We start from the raw sequence: 24,331 nt of genomic DNA, 5'->3' as shown, positions 1-24,331 counted from the left end.
CGTCTGGTCTGGGGTCTGACTAAGGGTCTGATCTGGGGTCCGATTAATTTGGGGGTCCGGTCTGGAGGCTGAATAATTATGTAAATGTGAACAATATCTGAGCTGATCTTCACAGCACAAAGGGTGTTACCAGGCAGGAGTGTAATTAATCTGTAAACTAGTCCCTCCCGACCTCCCCTGTTGTTAACACTGCAGTTCTGCTTGTTCATATTGGTTTATCTTTATAGCAGTCAGTGCCTGGAAGCTGTTCGATAATACAAGCATCCCTATGGGTCTCTATAGGCCATATTGAAAGTCAACGATCCCCGAGGCCACAGAAGCTGAGGCCTGGGCCTCCGGTGTGAGATGTCGCAGGACATTTTTCTATCTTTGCTCGACATCTCCCAGGCAGTGTGCCCCCCGGCCGCTGCCATTATCTACACACAATACCCGCATAGACTAGGGCCTGGTCCCCCCCCCCCCTGGATCTTCCAAGCAGGTTGGGGGGACGCCTGGGGTCATTATATTACAGCAGACACTGTCCTGACGTGTTGTATCTCTGGATTAATCCTACAGACAGTCCCGGGGATGTGAGTGGACATGATCTACATACACAGCAGGGTCTATGCTAACACAAGAAGTAACGGCATCCCCGGCCAAAATAAATCAGGGCACAAAAGAAAAGAATCCTACTTATTCCCATGGGAGATTTTTCGTTATTTCAAACCCCCAACCGATCCGTTCATGAGAAAAGATAGGAATCCTATTCATGGGGGATTTGTTGATTTAACGTTATATATGCAAATGAGATCATATAAAATGAAGGAGTGAATGTACCGAACCTATGGGACGTCTGAATAGACAGTGTTTTCCTATCAATGTGCCTCCAGCTGTTGCAAAACTACAACGCCCAGCATGCCCGGACAGCCTTCGGCTGTCCGGGCATGCTGGACGTTGTAGTTTTGCAACAGCTGGAGGCACACTGTTTGGAAAACATTGCCTTAAAGGTGTACTCCGGTGGAAAACGTTTTTTTTTTTTTTTTTAAATCAACTGGTGCCAGAAAGTTAAACAGATTTGTAAATTACTTCTATTAAAATGTTTTAATCCTTCCAGTACTTATTAGCTGCTGAATACTACAGAGGAAATTATTTTCACAGAGCTCTCTGCTGACATCATGACCCCAGTGCTCTCTGCTGACATCTCTGTCCATTTTAGGAACTGTCTAGAGCAGCCTATGTTTGCTATGGGGATTTTTTCCTACTCTGGACAGTTCTTAAAATGGACAGAGATGTCAGCAGAGAAAACTGTGGTCATGATGTCAGCAGAAAGCACTGTGTTCCAAAAAGAAAATAATTTCCTCTGTAGTATTCAGCAGCTAATAAGTACTGGAAGGATTAAGATTTTTCAATAGAAATAATTTACAAATCTGTTTAACTTTCTGGCACAAGTTGATTTTAAAAACAAATAAATAATTAAATAAAGTTTTCCACTGGAGTACCCTTTTTAAGGGGTATTCCAGGAAATAACATATATATATATATATATATATATATATATATATATATAACAGATTGTAAATGACTTCTATTAAAAAAATCTTAATCCTTCCAAGAATTATCAGCTGCTGATGTCGAGTTGTTCTTTTCTGTCTGGCAACAGTGCTCTCTGCTGACATCTCTGCTTGTCTAGGGAACTGCACAGAGTAGAAGAGGTTTGCTATGGGGATTTGCTTCTACCCTGGACAGTTCCCGAGACAGGTGTCATCAGAAAGCACTTAGACAGAAACGAACAACTCAACTTCAGCAGCTCATAAGTATTGAAAGGATTAAGATTTTTTAATAGAAGTAATTTACAAATCTGTTTAACTTTCTGGAGCCAGTTGATTTAAAAAAAAAAAAAGTTTCCACCAGAGTACCCCTTTAATTTCGAACTAATAGGAAGTAAAGGGACAAGGATCTTACAGTGGGAGAAATATAGACTGTGGAACTCCATTCCACTTACTTGTTGTCCGGGATGCTGGGAGATGTAATTTTGCAACAGCTATAGGCCCCCTGGTTAAGAAACGCTGCTATATCGTGTGACATCGTATCCATCACGGTAACGTGACATAAGAACACTTTTAATGATTAATTGACCACTAGGTGGAGCTGTTACATTACTCATTTTTCATGTTTACCATGTAAAGACTGTGCTAATTCCATGTACTTGTTCTTATAATTAAGTCTGAGAAATTATACAAAATATTTTAGCCAAAGGCTCAAAGTGATCCCAAGATGTACCCCCCAAGGAAGCCAAAAGTCCAGATCTGGGCAGGGCTCTGGGTGTTTTGCTGGGAACATGTGAAAGCTTTCTTTTAGAAAACATTGAAGAATCTGTTGTATGATTCCACTTTTCCTCCAAGTGTTTATGCGACCTGAGTCAGTGACTATTTTTCTTTGTCCAAGGTCTTTGGTTTCAAATACATCCAGAGGATTAGTCACCGCAATAACAGGGAGACTGTAGTCTGGTGCCTGCAAGTGAATAACAACAATTTAATACAAGAATATAACTATAGTATATTGCGACTATAATACTGCCCCCTATGTATATAACTACTATAATACTTCCCCCTATGTATATAACTACTATAATACTTCCCCCTATGTATATAACTACTATAATACTGCCCCCTATATATGTTACTACTTTAATACTGCCCCCTATATATGTTACTACTTTAATACTGCCCCCTATGTACAAGAATATAACTACTATAATACTGCCTCCTATATACAAGAATATAACTACTATAATACTGCTCATATATACAAGTATATAACTACTATAATACTCCCTCCTATATACAAGAATATAACTACTATAATACTACTCCTATATACAAGAATATAACTACTATAATACTGCCCCCTATGTATATAACTACTATAATACTTCCCCCTATGTATATAACTACTATAATACTTCCCCCTATGTATATAACTACTATAATACTGCCCCCTATGTATATAACTACTATAATGCTGCCCCCTATTTATGTTACTACTTTAATACTGCCCCCTATGTACAAGAATATAACTACTATAATACTGCCTCCTATATACAAGAATATAACTACTATAATACTGCATCCTATATACAAGAATATAACTACTATAATACTGCTCCTATATACAAGAATATAACTACTATAATACTGCTCCTATATACAAGAATATAACTACTATAATACTGCTCCTATATACAAGAATATAACTACTATAACACTGCCCCTATGTACAAGAATTTAACTACTATAATACTGCTCCTATATACAAGAATATAACTACTATAATACTGCTCCTATATACAAGAATATAACTACTATAACACTGCCCCTATGTACAAGAATTTAACTTACTATCATGTTACTATTGTAGTGTTTATCTTTTCCTTTCATTGCAGGGCCAAGTATTTCAGAGGAAAGAAGGTGAACAAGGATTACGAGATCCGAGTGGAACAGGTAGGTGTAATACCACAAACAGCCTATAGAGAGGTGTGGTGCTCTTTTTTGGAAGAAAGCATCTGTTAGATCAGTCTTTCCGAACCAGGGTGCCTCCAGCTGTTGCAAAACTACAACTCCCAGCATGCCCGGACAGCCGAAGGCTGTCCGGGCATGCTGGGAGTTGTAGTTTTGCAACAGCTGGAGGCACCCTGGTTGGGAAACACAAAAAATGAAGAAAGCACTAAGCCCGTCTAATGTTATTCTGTACCCATAGTCGCTGGCACCTCCTATAAAAACGCTTTTTGACCTTTTGTGTCACGGCGCCAAAAAGCATCACCGCTCGGGTTGAGCGCACAATGTCGTGCCGCTCTCGCCCCTGCCAATTCCAGACGCGACTCAAAGAAGATCTGGGCACTGCCAGCAACGTGTTCGGGGCACAGAGATTTGTCTTGGCACCGGGACCTAAAGAACAAAGTTTTTTTTTTAGCTTGTTTACTGAAAAAAAATTACCAGAGTCTTAAGAAAGAACCCCCACCCCATTGCCCGTTGTCTCCTTCCCTGAATAGAGTCACCATGATGCCACCTTCCCATTGCACCCGCGTTGCCCCCCTACCCCTTCCTGGTGGCACCTCCGCTCTCATTCCTCCATTAGATTAATATTCCCCACATCTGATTTTTTAGAACAAACCCTCCATTCATGGTCGTCTTATGTGGATGGAATAAAGACGGAGCGGGGGGTGGGGGGGTGGTCGAGACTACGTGAGGCAAGATGCCGAAAAGGCGTCTTATAAGGAGATACAGAGATCGGGCGCTAACCAAAAATATAAAAATAGCCATGAATATGTTGGTTTAAGGAAGCAGGATTGCCCACAATGCCACCGAATGTGGTCGTGCTGCTGGGAAGACTTGAAAGGTGCCCCTTAATAAAAGATGACCCTGCAAACTGACCACAATGCAGCAGCTGTTCCAACAACTCAAAGAGGAATTCCACCTAATTCTGCACTCGTACAGGTGATGGACATGATGTTGCCCCCACCATGATCACTGTAGGGATGGTATTGGGCAGGTGATGTACAGTGCCTGGTTTCCTCCAGACATGATGTTGCCCCCACCATGATCACTGTAGGGATGGTATTGGGCAGGTGATGGGCAGTGCCTGGTTTCCTCCAGACATGATGCTGCCCCCACCATGATCACTGTTGGGATGTATTGGGCAGGTGATGGGCAGTGCCTGGTTTCCTCCAGACATGATGCTGCCCCCACCATGATCACTGTAGGGATGGTATTGGGCAGGTGATGGGCAGTGCCTGGTTTCCCCCAGACATGATGCTGCCCCCACCATGATCACTGTAGGGATGGTATTGGGCAGGTGATGGGCAGTGCCTGGTCTCCCCCAGACATGATGCTGCCCCCACCATGATCACTGTAGGGATGGTATTGGGCAGTTGATGGGCAGGTCCTGGTTTCCTCCAGACATGATGCTGCCCCCACCATGATCACTGTATGGATGGTATTGGGCAGGTGATGGGCAGTGCCTGGTTTCCCCCAGACATGATGCTGTCCCCACCATGATCACTGTAGGGATGGTATTGGGCAGGTGATGGGCAGTACCTGGTTTCCTCCAGACATGATGCTGCCCCCACCGTGATCACTGTAGGGATGGTATTGGGCAGGTGATGGGCAGTGCCTGGTTTTCTCCAGACATGATGCTGCCCCCACCATGATCACTGTAGGGATGGTATTGGGCAGGTGATGGGCAGTGCCTGGTTTCCTCCATACTGATGGTCATACTGAGGGTCGTACAGATGGTCATACTGTTGGTCATACTAATGGTCATACAGATGGTCATACTGATGGTCATACTAAGGGTCATACTGATGATCAGACTGAGGGTCATACTGATGGTCATACTGAGGGTCATACTGATGATCAGACTGAGGGTCATACTGATGGTCATACTGAGGGTCGTACATATGGTCAGACTGAGGGTTGTACATATGGTCATACTAAGGGTCATACTGATGATCAGACTGAGGGTCATACTGATGGTCATACTAAGGGTCATACTGATGGTCATACTAAGGGTCAGACTGAGGGTCGTACATATGGTCATACTGAGGGTCATACTGATGGTCAGACTGAGGGTCGTACAGATGGTCATACTGAGGGTCGTACTGATGGTCATACTGTTGGTCATACTGTTGGTCATACTAATGGTCATACTGATGGTCATACTAAGGGTCATACTGATGATCAGACTGAGGGTCATACTGATGGTCATACTAATGGTCATACAGATGGTCATACTGATGGTCATACTAAGGGTCATACTGATGATCAGACTGAGGGTCATACTGATGGTCATACTAAGGGTCATACTGATGGTCAGACTGAGGGTCATACTGATGGTCATACTGAGGGTCATACATATGGTCAGACTGAGGGTCATACTGTTGGTCAGACTGAGGGTCGTACATATGGTCATACTGAGGGTCATACTGATGGTCAGACTGAGGGTCTCCACTTTGATGTTTTTCTGATGGTGTCTTCCTGGTTGCTTTCCGATGGTCTCCACTAAGCAACAGCCAGCTTTTACTTACGATGCGGATCAGTCAGCAGCGCCTCCATTACTTACTGACTGTCTCCACTTTCCATCAGCCATCTGTGACCTCTATGGATCAGTCAGGAGTGGCTATCATACATTCTGATGGTGTCTATCTGCCATGTGGTTTAGTCGGAAAGGGCCAGTCAGCAGTGATCTGATTGGTTGCTATTGGCAACTGGTCGACTTTTCCTCTGCACAAGCTTTGATAAATCTCCCCCATATATGAGTACGGATCACCTGACGGCCATCTTTACAGGGGCAATGCTACTTGCTGACCGTCTCCGCTTATTCGCACTGCGTTGCCGTTGACGTCTGCCATTCTCAGACAATGAATTAGACTGACAGGACAGAGCGGTATTATGGCCGGGGAAGAGGCCTCTTCTCCTCTACCTTCTCCTGTCTATTTTCACACCGACCTGTCTGGCTTTTCTTCCCTTTCGGAATTTTTTCTTCTTCTAATTTTGTCTTGGAAACTTGGCAGAAGTGAAATGCCAGAAAAAATAAGTAATAAACTCCTCACAGAGGAGGAAAACCAAAGGAAGGAACAGGGAAGACGCGGAAGATAAGAGGCGCTGAACGTTTGATCTATTTAAGGAGCCTGCACTGTGGTATTTCCAGCAGGAGATGTGAAACTAAACACAAGTCCGACCGTACAAACCTGACATTAAAGGGGCACTCCACACCAAACTCATTGGGGGAGATTCATCAAAACCTGTGCAGAGGAAAAGCTGCTGAGTTGCCCATAGCAACCAATCAGATCCCTTCTTTCATTTTTGAAAAGGCCTCTGGAAAATGAAAGAAGCGATCTGATTGGTTGCTATAGGCAACTCAGCAACTTCCCTCAGGAGAGGTTTTGATAAATCTCCCCCATTGTGTTATGTCTATTACTAATCTATAGTAGTTATATTCTTGTATATAGGAGCAGTATTATAGTAGTTATATTCTTGTATACAGGAGCAGTATTATAGTAGTTATATTCTTGTATATAGGAGCAGTATTATAGTAGTTATATTCTTGTATATAGGAGCAGTATTATAGTAGTTATATTCTTGTATATAGGAGCAGTATTATAGTAGTTATATTCTTGTATATAGGAGCAGTATTATAGTAGTTATATTCTTGTATATAGGAGCAGTATTATAGTAGTTATATTCTTGTATATAGGAGCAGTATTATAGTAGTTATATTCTTGTATATAGGGGTAGTATTATAGTAGTTATATTCTTGTATACAGGAGCAGTATTATAGTAGTTATATTCTTGTATATAGGAGCAGTATTATAGTAGTTATATTGTATATAGGAGCAGTATTATAGTAGTTATATTCTTGTATATAGGAGCAGTATTATAGTAGTTATATTCTTGTATATAGGAGCAGTATTATAGTAGTTATATTCTTGTATATAGGAGCAGTATTATAGTAGTTATATTCTTGTATATAAGAGCAGTATTATAGTAGTTATATTCTTGTATATAGGAGCAGTATTATAGTAGTTATATTCTTGTATATAGGAGCAGTATTATAGTAGTTATATTCTTGTATATAGGAGCAGTATTATAGTAGTTATATTCTTGTATATAGGAGCAGTATTATAGTAGATATATACTTGTATATAGGAGCAGTATTATAGTAGTTATATTCTTGTATATAGGGGCAGTATTATAGTAGTTATATTCTTGTATATAGGAGCAGTATTATAGTAGTTATATTCTTGTATATAGGAGCAGTATTATAGTAGTTATATTCTTGTATATAGGAGCAGTATTATAGTAGTTATATTCTTGTATATAGGAGCAGTATTATGGTAGTTATATTCTTGTATATAGGGGCAGTATTATAGTAGTTATATTCTTGTATATAGGAACAGTATTATAGTAGTTATATTCTTGTATATAGGAGCAGTATTATAGTAGTTATATTCTTGTATATAGGAACAGTATTATAGTAGTTATATTCTTGTATATAGGAGCAGTATTATAGTAGTTATATTCTTGTATATAGGGGGCAGTATTATAGTAGTTATATTCTTGTATATAGGAGCAGTATTATAGTAGTTATATTCTTGTATATAGGAGCAGTATTATAGCAGTTATATTCTTGTATATAGGAGCAGTATTCTAGTAATTATATTCTTGTATATAGGGGCAGTATTATAGTAGTTATATTCTTGTATATAGGGGGCAGTATTATAGTAGTTATATTCTTATACATAGGAGCAGTATTATAGTAGTTATATTCTTGTATATAGGAAGCAGTATTATAGTAGTTATATTCTTGTATATAGGAGGCAGTATTATAGTAGTTATATTCTTGTATATAGGAGCAGTATTATAGTAGTTATATTCTTATACATAGGAGCAGTATTATAGTAGTTATATTCTTGTATATAGGAGCAGTATTATAGTAGTTATATTCTTGTATATAGGGGGCAGTATTATAGTAGTTATATTCTTATACATAGGAGCAGTATTATAGTAGTTATATTCTTGTATATAGGAAGCAGTATTATAGTAGTTATATTCTTGTATATAGGAGGCAGTATTATAGTAGTTATATTCTTGTATATAGGAGCAGTATTATAGTAGTTATATTCTTATACATAGGAGCAGTATTATAGTAGTTATATTCTTGTATATAGGAAGCAGTATTATAGTAGTTATATTCTTGTATATAGGAGCAGTATTATAGTAGTTATATTCTTGTATATAGGAGCAGTATTATAGTAGTTATATTCTTGTATATAGGAGTAGTATTATAGTAGTTATATTCTTGTATATAGGAGCAGTATTATAGTAGTTATATTCTTGTATATAGGAGGCAGTATTATAATAGTTATATTCTTGTATATAGGAGCAGTATTATAGTAGTTATATTCTTGTATATAGGAGCAGCATTATAGTAGTTATATTCTTGTATATAGGGGTAGTATTATAGTAGTTATATTCTTGTATATAGGAGCAGTATTATAGTAGTTATATTCTTATACATAGGAGCAGTATTATAGTAGTTATATTCTTGTATATAGGGGTAGTATTATAGTAGTTATATTCTTATACATAGGAGCAGTATTATAGTAGTTATATTCTTGTATATAGGGGTAGAATTATAGTAGTTATATTCTTGTATATATAGGAGCAGTATTATAGTAGTTATATTCTTGTATATAGGAGCAGTATTATAGTAGTTATATTCTTGTATATAGGAGCAGTATTATAGTAGTTATATTCTTGTGTATAGGAGCAGTATTATAGTAGTTATATTCTTGTATATATATAGGAGCAGTATTATAGTAGTTATATTCTTGTATATAGGAACAGTATTATAGTAGTTATATTCTTGTATATAGGAGGCAGTATTATATTAGTTATATTCTTGTATATAGGAGGCAGTATTATAGTAGTTATATTCTTGTATATAGGAACAGTATTATAGTAGTTATATTCTTGTATATAGGAGGCAGTATTATAGTAGTTATATTCTTGTATATAGGAGCAGTATTATAGTAGTTATATTCTTGTATATAGGAGCAGTATTATAGTAGTTATATTCTTGTATATAGGAGCAGTATTATAGTAGTTATATTCTTGTATATAGGAGCAGTATTATAGTAGTTATATTCTTGTATATAGGAGCAGTATTATAGTAGTTATATTCTTGTATATAGGAGCAGTATTATAGTAGTTATATTCTTGTATATAGGAGGAAGTATTATAGTAGTTATATTCTTATACATAGGAGCAGTATTATAGTAGTTATATTCTTGTATATAGGAGCAGTATTATAGTAGTTATATTCCTATACATAGGAGCAGTATTATAGTAGTTATATTCTTATACATAGGAGCAGTATTATAATACAGCATAAGACCAGGCTGGTGAGAATTACAGCTCTGTATATTATATGTGTCCTCAATGTTGTTATTGTATATTGAGCTATAATATGAACAACGTCATTTCTTTCTATTTTGGGAGCACAATTTATATGTTTATGGTGGGTAAAGTGGCAGGATGGCGCTCTGTGGACGGTGGGAGCTGAGCAAGAGATATTATTAGCAGTATAAACAGTCTTTATAGTACTGGGATATAAGTCATCTCTACCCTTGGCCTGAAACTCCCCCCCCCCCCCACCACCACCACCCACCCACGGCAGCCGTAGCAACCGAGGACCGCCATAAGGTGCTTTAGCGCTCATGTGTGAACAGGACGTCAGGAGGATATCCTAGTGCAACAACCAAGCTGTCTGCAGCAATAGCATAAACATAGGGGTGTGTGGGAAAAATACCGCCATAATAAGGACTCAATGAGGGACGTCTGATGTGCATCATAATAGAACATGCCCCATATGTGTTTCTGGGAAAATAGGGGCCAGGGGGCACTAACAATTGCCCTTCACCTTGTTCAGGGTATTAAGGTACAGGGCTAGAACAACAATAGGGTCCCTATCTACTAGGGGCCCGATCAGAAGAATTACATTCGCATTACGATTCGACCGCCCCCCCCATTGCCCGTATACATCACGGCTACTGAATCGTTGAGTGGACTCTCCCTTATGTAAACTGTATGGCGGTATTATATGGCCTTTGTAAGGGAGCGGTATTAAAGCATTGTGTAGTAGTATTATTTGCAAACTCTATGGCAGTATTATGTGGGCTCATTAAAGGGGTACTCCACTGGTTAGCATTCGGAACATTTAGTTGCCGCACGCTGCGGGGGTCAGCCATGCCCCCTCGTGATGTCATGCCCCACTTCCTCAATGCAAGTCTATGGGAGGGGGCGTGGCAGTTGCCACGCCCCCACCCATAGACTTGCATTGAGGGGGCGTGGCGTGACGTCACGAGGGTCCGGGCCGACCACCGCAGCGCGTGCACAGCGTTGGGAACATTTAGTTACGTACTCTGGCCAGTGGAGTACCCCTTTAAGGGAGTATTATGTCTGCAATGCGTGATGATATAGGCCTTATATGGCAGTATTATTTGCAGACTTTATGGCAGTATCATGCTGGATGTGAAGTAGTATCATGTGGACTCTTTAAGGGGGGGGGGTATTAATTGAGAACTCTATGGTTGTATTATATTATCTATATATGACAATTTTATGCGGTATATATGTGGTATTATGTGGATTTTCTAGGGTGTTTTATTTGGGCACTGTGTGATAGTACTATATGAGCAGTATATGGATGTTTTTATGTGAGAACTACAAGGTGGTATTATATGGACTATATGTGGCAGCATTATGTTGGTTATTTTATTGAGTATTATGTGGCTACTGCATATTATTTAGGCACTATCTAGTATTATTCGGCTGGATATGGCAGTAATATTTGGGAACTATATGGCAGTATAATTGGGGGACCTGTGGTAGTATTATGAGAGGTCTTTACGGGAGTATTATTTGTGCTCTCTATGGTGGTATTATATTTGCGATATATGGCGGTATAATGTGAGAACTATAAAGCAGAAATGTGTTTTTACAGGGAGTATTATTTAAGAAACTTTATGGTAGAATCATATTAGCAGTAGGTGGAAACTATATGGCAGTATTATGTGGAATATATGTAGTAGTATTGTGTGGGTGCTTTTAGGGACTGTTATCTGAATTCTATATATTATTTAGGCACTATTTGATTGTACTATAATCAATGTATATGGCAGTTTAATTTGGGAACTATATGGCGATGTATTTTTTGTGGTATAATGGTGGCTTTATGTTATAATATATATATATATATATATATATATATAGAGATATGTGATAGTATTATGTAAGCACTCTATGGTAATATTAAAAAATCTGCATATGGCAGTATCATCTGGCAACTATTTGGCAACATTATATGTGATGACCTTGGTAGTATTATGTGAGCTCTTTTAGGGGCTATTATTTGGAGAGTATATGGTGGTATTATGTATGCTGTATATGGATGTATTATGCGGTATATGTGTGATAGTATCATGTGGACTTATTTGGGTACCCTGTGGGGGTATCATATAAGCTACATATGGCGGTATTATATGGGATATATTTGATAGTATCATGTGGGCTCTTTTAGGGAGTATTATTTGGTTATAATAGAGGTTATATAGGATGTTTACTTTACTCTGTTGTCTTTTAAACCAGCAATGACTTTGATCAAAGATAGAGAAAAGGATAGTAAATGATGGTGCGGTAGAAGGTGTCCAGATGGTCAGACCCTATAGATGGAAGAAGCCGGGCGCCAGAGTAATATACAACCGCCCTATAGGAAGTTATAAAATACTTAAGATAATGAGTAAATGAGCGGCTCAGGCCCAGACTTCTAGGAGACAAATAACCTGATCATTAAGGAGCGAGAGGGGATTATTTACCAGGATACCGCTAATAGGTCAGAAAATGTGTAAGTATGTGACCCCTGCACAGCGGCAAGTGACACAGAGACCAAGGAAAGGGACATCTCCCCAGGATGACTCTCTGGGTCTGATATAACAGAAGCCATCTGTAGTCCTCACCCTACATTGTATACCGCCATTCATACTACACTACATCATATCAACTATGTACATATATAACCAGTCCTCACCCTACATTGTATACCGCCATTCATACTACACTACATCATATCAACTATGTACATATATAACCAGTCCTCACCCTACATTGTATACCGCCATTCATACTACACTACATCATATCAACTATGTACATATATAACCAGTCCTCACCCTACATTGTATACCGCCATTCATACTACACTACATCATATCAACTATGTACATATATAACCAGTCCTCACCCTACATTGTATACCGCCATTCATACTACACTACATCATATCAACTATGTACATATATAACCAGTCCTCACCCTACATTGTATACCACCATTCATACTACACTACATCATATCAACTATGTACATATATAACCAGTCCTCACCCTACATTGTATACCGCCATTCATACTACACTACATCATATCAACTATGTACATATATAACCAGTCCTCACCCTACATTGTATACCGCCATTCATACTACACTACATCATATCAACTATGTACATATATAACCAGTCCTCACTCTACATTGTATACCGCCATTCATACTACACTACATCATATCAACTATGTACATATATAACCAGTCCTCACTCTACATTGTATACCGCCATTCATACTACACTACATCATATTAACTATGTACATATATAACCAGTCCTCACCCTACATTGTATACCGCCATTCATACTACACTACATCATATCATATATGTACATATATAACCAGTCCTCACTCTACATTGTATACCGCCATTCATACTACACTACATCATATCAACTATGTACATATATAATCAGTCCTCACCCTACATTGTATACCGCCATTCATACTACACTACATCATATTAACTATGTACATATATAACCAGTCCTCACCCTACATTGTATACCGCCATTCATACTACACTACATCATATCAAATATGTACATATATAACCAGTCCTCACTCTACATTGTATACCGCCATTCATACTACACTACATCATATCAACTATGTACATATATAACCAGTCCTCACTCTACATTGTATACCGCCATTCATACTACACTACATCATATTAACTATGTACATATATAACCAGTCCTCAACCTACATTGTATACCGCCATTCATACTACACTACATCATATCAACTATGTACATATATAACCAGTCCTCACCATACATTGTATACCGCCATTCATACTACACTACCTCATATCAACTATGTACATATATAACCAGCCCTCACTCTACATTGTATACCGCCATTCATACTACACTACATCATATCAACTATGTACATATATAACCAGTCCTCACCCTACATTGTATACCGCCATTCATACTACACTACATCATATCAACTATGTACATATATAACCAGTCCTCACTCTACATTGTATACCGCCATTCATACTACACTACATCATATCAACTATGTACATATATAACCAGTCCTCACTCTACATTGTATACCGCCATTCATACTACACTACATCATATCAACTATGTACATATATAACCAGTCCTCACCCTACATTGTATACCGCCATTCATACTACACTACATCATATTAACTATGTACATATATAATCAGTCCTCACTCTACATTGTATACCGCCATTCATACTACACTACATCATATCAACTATGTACATATATAACCAATCCTCACCCTACTTTGTATATCGCCATTCACACTACACTACATCATATCAACTATGTACGTATATAACCAGTCCTCACCCTACATTGTATACCGCCATTCATACTACACTACATCATATCAACTATGTACATATATAACCAGTCCTCACCCTACATTGTATACCGCCATTCATACTACACTACATCATATCAACTATGTACGTATATAACCAGTCCTCACCCTACATTGTATACCGCCATTCATACTACACTACATCATATCAACTATGTACGTATATAACCAGTCCTCACCCTACATTGTATACCGCCATTCATACTACATTACATCATATCAACTATGTACATATATAATCAGTCCTCACCCTACATTGTATACCGCCATTCAAACTACACTACATCATATCAACTATGTACATATATAACCAGTCCTCACCCTACATTGTATACCGCCATTCATACTACACTACATCATATCAACTATGTACATATATAACCAGTCCTCACTCTACATTGTATACCGCCATTCATACTACACTACATCATATCAACTATGTACATATATAACCAGCCCTCACTCTACATTGTATACCGCCATTCATACTACACTACATCATATTAACTATGTAGATATATAACCAGTCCTCACCCTACATTGTATACCGCCATTCATACTACACTACATCATATCAACTATGTACATATATAACCAGTCCTCACCCTACATTGTATACCGCCATTCATACTACACTACATCATATCAACTATGTACATATATAACCAGCCCTCACTCTACATTGTATACCGCCATTCATACTACACTACATCATATTAACTATGTAGATATATAACCAGTCCTCACCCTACATTGTATACCGCCATTCATACTACACTACATCATATCAACTATGTACATATATAACCAGTCCTCACCCTACATTTTATACCGCCATTCATACTACACTACATCATATCAACTATGTACATATATAACCAGTCCTCACTCTACATTGTATACCGCCATTCATACTACACTACATCATATCAACTATGTACATATATAACCAGTCATCACCCTGTGTTGTATACTGGTGTCGCATTGCACTATATACATGTGTCCATACAAGCAATCACACTCATTTCTATGTAAGTTTTCACACTACATTGTATGTTAGGTTTGCTGAGTACCCGGCATTACTGGGTCTTCCTACCTAAACCTTGTAAAAGAGGAAAAGCAACAATGATGCTCTCATACTAATATCCCGTCCTCATATCCTGTCCTCATATCCTGTCCTCATATCCCGTCCTCATATCTCGACCTCATATCCTGTTCTCATATCCTGACCTCATATCCCGACCTCATATCCTGTCCTCATATCCTGACCTCATATCCCGACCTCATATCCCGAACTCATATCCTGTCCTAATATCCTGATCACATATATCTCATCCTCCTATCCTGTCCTCATATCCCGACCTCATATCCTGTCCTCATATCCCGTCCTCATATCCTGACCTCATATCCTGTATTCATATCCAAACCTCATATCCCGTCCTCATATCCCGACCTCATATCCCGTCCTCATTCACTAATATTTCGTCTTGTATACTCCCATCACTAATGTTTCTTCTTGTATACTCCCATCACTAATGTTTCGTCTTGTATACTCCCATCACTAATGTTTCCTCTTGTATACTCCCATCACTAATGATTTGTCTTGTATACTCCCATCACTAATGTTTCCTCTTGTATACTCCCATCACTAATGATTTGTCTTGTATACTCCCATCACCAATGTTTCCTCTTGTATACTCCCATCACTAATGATTTGTCTTGTATACTCCCATCACCAATGTTTCCTCTTGTATACTCCCATCACTAATGATTTGTCTTGTATACTCCCATCACTAATGTTTCGTCTTGTATACTCCCATCACTAATGATTTGTCTTGTATACTCCCATCACTAATGTTTCGTCTTGTATACTCCCATCACTAATGATTTGTCTTGTATACTCCCATCACTAATGTTTCGTCTTGTATACTCCCATCACTAATGTTTCCTCTTGTATACTCCCATCACTAATGTTTCGTCTTGTATACTCCCATCACTAATGTTTCGTCTTGTATACTCCCATCACTAATGTTTCGTCTTGTATACTCCCATCACTAATATTTCGTCTTGTATACTCCCATCACTAATGTTTCGTCTTGTATACTCCCATCACTAATGTTTCCTCTTGTATACTCCCATCACTAATGATTTGTCTTGTATACTCCCATCACTAATGTTTCCTCTTGTATACTCCCATCACTGATGTTTCGTCTTGTATACTCCCATCACTGATGTTTTGTCTTGTATACTCCCATCACTAATGTTTCGTCTTGTATACTCCCATCACTACTGTTTCCTCTTGTATACTCCCATCACTAATGTTTCGTCTTGTATACTCCCATCACTAATGTTTCCTCTTGTATACTCCCATCACTAATGTTTTGTCTTGTATACTCCCATCACTAATGTTTTGTCTTGTATACTCCCATCACCAATGTTTCGTCTTGTATACTCCCATCACTACTGTTTCCTCTTGTATACTCCCATCACTAATGTTTTGTCTTGTATACTCCCATCACTAATGTTTCGTCTTGTATACTCCCATCACCAATGTTTCGTCTTGTATACTCCCATCACTAATGTTTCGTCTTGTATACTCCCATCACTAATGTTTCCTCTTGTATACTCCCATCACTAATGTTTCCTCTTGTATACTCCCATCACCAATGTTTCGTCTTGTATACTCCCATCACCAATGTTTCCTCTTGTATACTCCCATCACTAATGTTTCGTCTTGTATACTCCCATCACCAATGTTTCCTCTTGTATACTCCCATCACTAATGTTTTGTCTTGTATACTCCCATCACCAATGTTTCGTCTGGTATACTCCCATCACTAATGTTTCCTCTGGTATACTCCCATCACCAATGTTTCGTCTTGTATACTCCCATCACCAATGTTTCCTCTTGTATACTCCCATCACTAATGTTTCGTCTTGTATACTCCCATCACTAATGTTTCGTCTTGTATACTACCATCACTAATGTTTCGTCTTCTATACTCCCATCACTAATGTTTCCTCTTGTATACTCCCATCACTAAAGTTTCCTCTTGTATACTCCCATCACTAATGTTTCCTCTTGTATACTCCCATCACTAATGTTTCCTCTTGTATACTCCCATCACTAATGTTTCGTCTTGTATACTCCCATCACTAATGTTTCGTCTTGTATACTCCCATCACTAATGTTTCGTCTTGTATACTCCCATCACTAATGTTTCGTCTTGTATACTCCCATCACTAATGTTTCGTCTTGTATACTCCCATCACTAATGTTTCGTCTTGTATACTCCCATCACTAATGTTTCGTCTTGTATACTCCCATCACTAATGTTTCGTCTTGTATACTCCCATCACTAATGTTTCGTCTTGTATACTCCCATCACTAATGTTTCCTCTTGTATACTCCCATCACTAATGTTTCCTCTTGTATACTCCCATCACTAATGTTTCCTCTTGTATACTCCCATCACTAATGTTTCCTCTTGTATACTCCCATCACTAATGTTTCCTCTTGTATACTCCCATCACTAATGTTTCCTCTTGTATACTCCCATCACTAATGTTTCGTCTTGTATACTCCCATCACTAATGTTTCCTCTTGTATACTCCCATCACTAATGTTTCGTCTTGTATACTCCCATCACTAATGTTTCCTCTTGTATACTCCCATCACTAATGTTTCGTCTTGTATACTCCCATCACTAATGTTTCCTCTTGTATACTCCCATCACTAATGTTTCCTCTTGTATACTCCCATCACTAATGTTTCCTCTTGTATACTCCCATCACTAATGTTTCCTCTTGTATACTCCCATCACTAATGTTTCCTCTTGTATACTCCCATCACTAATGTTTCCTCTTGTATACTCCCATCACTAATATTTCCTCTTGTATACTCCCATCACTAATGTTTCGTCTTGTATACTCCCATCACTAATGTTTCCTCTTGTATACTCCCATCACTAATGTTTCGTCTTGTATACTCCCATCACTAATGTTTCGTCTTGTATACTCCCATCACTAATGTTTCCTCTTGTATACTCCCATCACTAATGTTTCGTCTTGTATACTCCCATCACTAATGTTTCCTCTTGTATACTCCCATCACCAATGTTTCGTCTTGTATACTCCCATCACTAATGTTTCGTCTTGTATACTCCCATCACCAATGTTTCGTCTTGTATACTCCCATCACTAATGTTTCGTCTTGTATACTCCCATCACTAATGTTTTGTCTTGTATACTCCCATCACTAATGTTTCGTCTTGTATACTCCCATCACTAATGTTTCGTCTTGTATACTCCCATCACTAATGTTTCCTCTTGTATACTCCCATCACTAATGTTTCGTCTTGTATACTCCCATCACTAATGTTTCGTCTTGTATACTCCCATCACTAATGTTTCCTCTTGTATACTCCCATCACTAATGTTTCGTCTTGTATACTCCCATCACTAATGTTTCCTCTTGTATACTCCCATCACTAATGTTTCGTCTTGTATACTCCCATCACTAATGTTTCCTCTTGTATACTCCCATCACTAATGTTTCGTCTTGTATACTCCCATCACTAATGTTTCCTCTTGTATACTCCCATCACTAATGTTTCGTCTTGTATACTCCCATCACTAATGTTTCCTCTTGTATACTCCCATCACTAATATTTCGTCTTGTATACTCCCATCACTAATGTTTCGTCTTGTATACTCCCATCACTAATGTTTCCTCTTGTATACTCCCATCACTAATGTTTCGTCTTGTATACTCCCATCACTAATGTTTCCTCTTGTATACTCCCATCACTAATGTTTCGTCTTGTATACTCCCATCACTAATGTTTCCTCTTGTATACTCCCATCACTAATGTTTCGTCTTGTATACTACCATCACTAATGTTTTGTCTTGTATACTCCCATCACTAATGTTTCGTCTTGTATACTCCCATCACTAATGTTTCGTCTTGTATACTCCCATCACTAATGTTTTGTCTTGTATACTCCCATCACTAATGTTTCGTCTTGTATACTCCCATCACTAATGTTTCGTCTTGTATACTCCCATCACCAATGTTTCGTCTTGTATACTCCCATCACTAATGTTTCGTCTTGTATACTCCCATCACTAATGTTTCCTCTTGTATACTCCCATCACTAATGTTTCGTCTTGTATACTCCCATCACTAATGTTTCGTCTTGTATACTCCCATCACTAATGTTTCGTCTTGTATACTCCCATCACTAATGTTTTGTCTTGTATACTCCCATCACTAATGTTTCCTCTTGTATACTCCCATCACTAATGTTTCGTCTTGTATACTCCCATCACTAATGTTTCCTCTTGTATACTCCCATCACTAATGTTTCGTCTTGTATACTCCCATCACTAATGTTTCCTCTTGTATACTCCCATCACTAATGTTTCCTCTTGTATACTCCCATCACTAATGTTTCGTCTTGTATACTCCCATCACTAATGTTTCGTCTTGTATACTCCCATCACTAATGTTTCCTCTTGTATACTCCCATCACTAATATTTCGTCTTGTATACTCCCATCACTAATGTTTCGTCTTGTATACTCCCATCACTAATGTTTCCTCTTGTATACTCCCATCACTAATGTTTCGTCTTGTATACTCCCATCACTAATGTTTCCTCTTGTATACTCCCATCACTAATGTTTCGTCTTGTATACTCCCATCACTAATGTTTCGTCTTGTATACTCCCATCACTAATGTTTCGTCTTGTATACTCCCATCACCAATGTTTCGTCTTGTATACTCCCATCACTAATGTTTCGTCTTGTATACTCCCATCACTAATGTTTCCTCTTGTATACTCCCATCACTAATGTTTCCTCTTGTATACTCCCATCACTAATGTTTCGTCTTGTATACTCCCATCACTAATGTTTCCTCTTGTATACTCCCATCACTAATGTTTCCTCTTGTATACTCCCATCACTAATGTTTCCTCTTGTATACTCCCATCACTAATGATTTGTCTTGTATACTCCCATCACTAATGTTTCTTCTTGTATACTCCCATCACTAATGTTTCTTCTTGTATACTCCCATCACTAATGTTTCGTCTTGTATACTCCCATCACTAATGTTTCCTCTTGTATACTCCCATCACTAATGTTTCGTCTTGTATACTCCCATCACTAATGTTTCCTCTTGTATACTCCCATCACTAATGTTTCGTCTTGTATACTCCCATCACTAATGTTTCCTCTTGTATACTCCCATCACTAATGTTTCGTCTTGTATACTCCCATCACTAATGTTTCGTCTTGTATACTCCCATCACTAATGTTTCGTCTTGTATACTCCCATCACCAATGTTTCGTCTTGTATACTCCCATCACTAATGTTTCGTCTTGTATACTGCCATCACTAATGTTTCCTCTTGTATACTCCCATCACTAATGTTTCGTCTTGTATACTCCCATCACTAATGTTTCCTCTTGTATACTCCCATCACTAATGATTTGTCTTGTATACTCCCATCACTAATGTTTCGTCTTGTATACTCCCATCACTAATGTTTCGTCTTGTATACTCCCATCACCAATGTTTCGTCTTGTATACTCCCATCACTAATGTTTCTTCTTGTATACTCCCATCACTAATGTTTCTTCTTGTATACTCCCATCACTAATGTTTCGTCTTGTATACTCCCATCACTATTGCTGCCTCCTGTGTGTCCACATCATACGCACAAACACCCATTAAAACTAGTGACAGTGATAACAGGACTACAACCCCCATCGTCCACCTGTGATGTCATAGGGATACCAAGCTGCCTGGTTATTGTTGCGGATTGTTTCCATGACTTTGTTTAGACTTCTGGGTCCTTTGGACCAACAGCGGTGGAGCGCGCCAATTCCTATGAGAGAAGATCACAGCGCGGATCAGATAAGATCCATGTAAATTGTTTTCATAGCGATAAATTCCTGCGGCCAAATCGAAAAAATAATTCTGCTATAATCAATTCATTGTGGGGATCAGCAAAGGCGGAGTGCAAAGAGGAATGACAGAGCTGAGCAAGGGGGCGCTTATTTTTACAATGCTTCGGCCACTAGGTGTCACCGTTGCAATAGGGGAACATCAGTGCTGCTTTTTACCCCCACGAACACGAATTACAGAATCTCTTCTTCAACTGCTAAACTGGCTGTATCAACGACACAAGACTTCTACATCGCCATCTAGTGGTCAAACATTAACATAGTTTTTTTTTACTTTGTTTAGGACAGTGATCTCCAAATTTTGACCCTCCAAATGTTGCAAAACTACTACTCCCAGCATACCCGGACCGCCGTTTACTGAACTAGGATAAAATTAAGAACACTTGGTAAAACTGTTTATGGGGAAACTCAGGATGGACCAGTATGTAAGAGTAACCCCTTGCTAAACTGGCTGTATCAACAACACAAGGCTTAAAGGGGTTATCCGGTGTAAAACTTTTATTTAAATCAACTGGTGCCAGAAAGTTAAACAGATTTGAAAATTACTTCTATTAAAAAATCTTAATCCTTCCAGTTCTTATTAGCGACTGTATGCTACAGAGGGAATTCTTTTCTTTTTGGATTTTTCTTCTGTCTTGTCCACAGTGCTCTCTGCTGACCTCTGCTGTCCATTTTAGGAACTGTCCAGAGCAGCATATGTTTGCTATGGGGAATTTCTCCTGCTCTGGACAGTTCCTAAAATGGACAGCAGATGTCAGCAGAGATCACTGTGGTCAGACAGAAGAGAAATCCAAAAAGAAAAGCATTTCCTCTGTAGTATACAGCCCCAAATAAGTATTGGAAGCATTAAGATTTCTTAATAGAAGTGATTTACAAATCTGTTTAACTTTCTGGCACCAATTGCTAAAAAAAAAAAAAGATGAGAATAATGGCACAAGGGGATTAAAGGGGTACTCCGGTGGAAACCTTTTTTTATTTTATTTTTTATTTACTGGTGCCAGAAAGTTAAACAGATTTGTAAATTACTTCTATTTAAAAATCTCAATCCTTTCAGTACTTATTAGCAGCTGTATGCTACAGAGGAAATGCTTTTCTTTTTGAATTTCTTTTTTTGTCTTGTCCACAGTGCTCTCTGCTGACACCTCTGTCCGTGTCAGGAACTGTCCAGAGCAGGAGAGGTTTGCTATCAGGATTTTCTTCTTCTGCTCTGGACAGTTCCTGATACGGACAGAGGTGTCAGCAGAGAGCACTGTGGACAAGACAAAATTTTTTAAAAAAGAAAAGAATTTCCTCTGTAGCATACAGCTGCTAATAAGTACTGGAAGGGTAAAGATTTTTTAATAGAAGTCATTTACAAATCTGTTTAACTTTCTTGCACCAATTGATTTAAATATATATATATATATATATTTTCACCGGAGTACCCCTTTAAGATGGAGGGGGGAGGGGGATAATGGCAAAAAGGATTAAGATGGAGGGGGGAATAATGGCACAAGAAGATTGAGTATCGCATTAGTATCGCATTAGAAGGGTAAGCACACGCCATTATGAAATTAAGTACTTTTACGACTTATTTTGTCTGTGGGGACCCCTCGCGCGTAAGTTACACAGGAGGAGTACCCGTGGACATACTTTCACCCTTTGGGGGTACAGTCGCGAAAAAGGTTGAGAACCACTGTTCTAGAGGGACTCAGGATGGATCAGTATGTAAACTGGCTGTATCAACAACACAAGACTCGGATATTGCCATCTAGTGGTGAAACATCACACTAGTTTACACAAGGATACATGTTGTATTTTTCATAGTCTAGGATAAAAAAAGAGCACTGACTAAAGCTGCTTATAGGGGAACTCAGGATGGACCAGTATATAAGAGTTACCCCTGGCTAAACTGTCTGTACCAACAACGCAAGGCTAGAACATTGCCATCTAGTGGTGAAACTAGTTCGAACACGAGTAACCCCTTCTAATTTAAAAGTTTGGCCTCAACCAAGTGTTGTTGTGTAGCTCAATCTTTAGCTTACGACCCTGTAGTACGAATAGCTAGAACAGATGAGGTCAGGGCCTCCACTGGTGTCCTCGCTCCAAGGAGTTCCTGGAAAGAGTCCTGGAGTCCTCCGGGGACGTGTGGTTCTCAGTGAATTTTTATTATTACCGTTGTCTTATTGCCAGAATTTGATGTATCTCTTGGTTCTTGAAATGGCAGCGACCTCCGATCTGAACAGATGAGCAACACGTGTCCACCAGGCGCCGAACGAGGGAAGATGGGTCCTGTACAGTATTATAGTAGATATACGAGACAGTATTATAGTAGTTATATTCTTGTATATAGGAGCAGCATTATAGTAGTTATATTCTTGTATATAGGACCAGTATTATAGTAGTTATATTCTTGTATATAGGAGCAGTATTATAGTAGTTATATTCTTGTATATAGGAGCAGTATTATAGTAGTTATATTCTTGTATATAGGAGCAGTATTATAGTAGTTATATTCTTCTATGTAGGAGCAGTATTATAGTAGTTATATTCTTGTATATAGGAGCAGTATTATAGTAGTTATATTCTTGTATATAGGAGCAGTATTATAGTAGTTATATTCTTGTATATAGGAGGCAGTATTATAGTAGTTATATTCTTGTATATAGGAGCAGTATTATAGTAGTTATATTCTTGTATATAGGTGCAGTATTATAGTAGTTATATTCTTGTATATAGAAGCAGTATTATAGTAGTTATATTCTTGTATATAGGAGCAGTATTATAGTAGTTATATTCTTGTATATAGGAGGCAGTATTATAGTAGTTATATTCTTGTATATAGGAGGCAGTATTACAGTAGTTATATTCTTGTATATAGGAGCAGTATTATAGTAGTTATATTCTTGTATATAGGTGCAGTATTATAGTAGTTATATTCTTGTATATAGAAGCAGTATTATAGTAGTTATATTCTTGTATATAGGAGCAGTATTATAGTAGTTATATTCTTG

At 38.3% G+C, this 24,331-nt stretch overlaps 1 protein-coding gene across 4 annotated transcripts in view; it reads left to right on the top strand.

Annotated features, from left to right (window-relative positions):
• Positions 1-24,331, top strand: part of SYN3 (synapsin III) — a 301,143-nt gene that overhangs the window by 84,234 nt on the left and 192,578 nt on the right. For all 4 annotated transcript variants that reach the window (XM_056517637.1, XM_056517635.1, XM_056517636.1 and 1 more), the window contains exon 3: positions 3,422-3,479. In XM_056517637.1, the coding sequence (XP_056373612.1) occupies positions 3,422-3,479 (58 nt within the window). The remainder of the gene's footprint in view (positions 1-3,421; positions 3,480-24,331) is intronic.

Source organism: Hyla sarda, chromosome 4 (genome assembly GCF_029499605.1).
Source record: "Hyla sarda isolate aHylSar1 chromosome 4, aHylSar1.hap1, whole genome shotgun sequence".
Taxonomy (NCBI): domain Eukaryota; kingdom Metazoa; phylum Chordata; class Amphibia; order Anura; family Hylidae; genus Hyla; species Hyla sarda.
The sequence above is the reverse complement of the archived record's forward strand: the minus strand, read 5'-3'. Positions and strand labels throughout refer to the sequence as shown.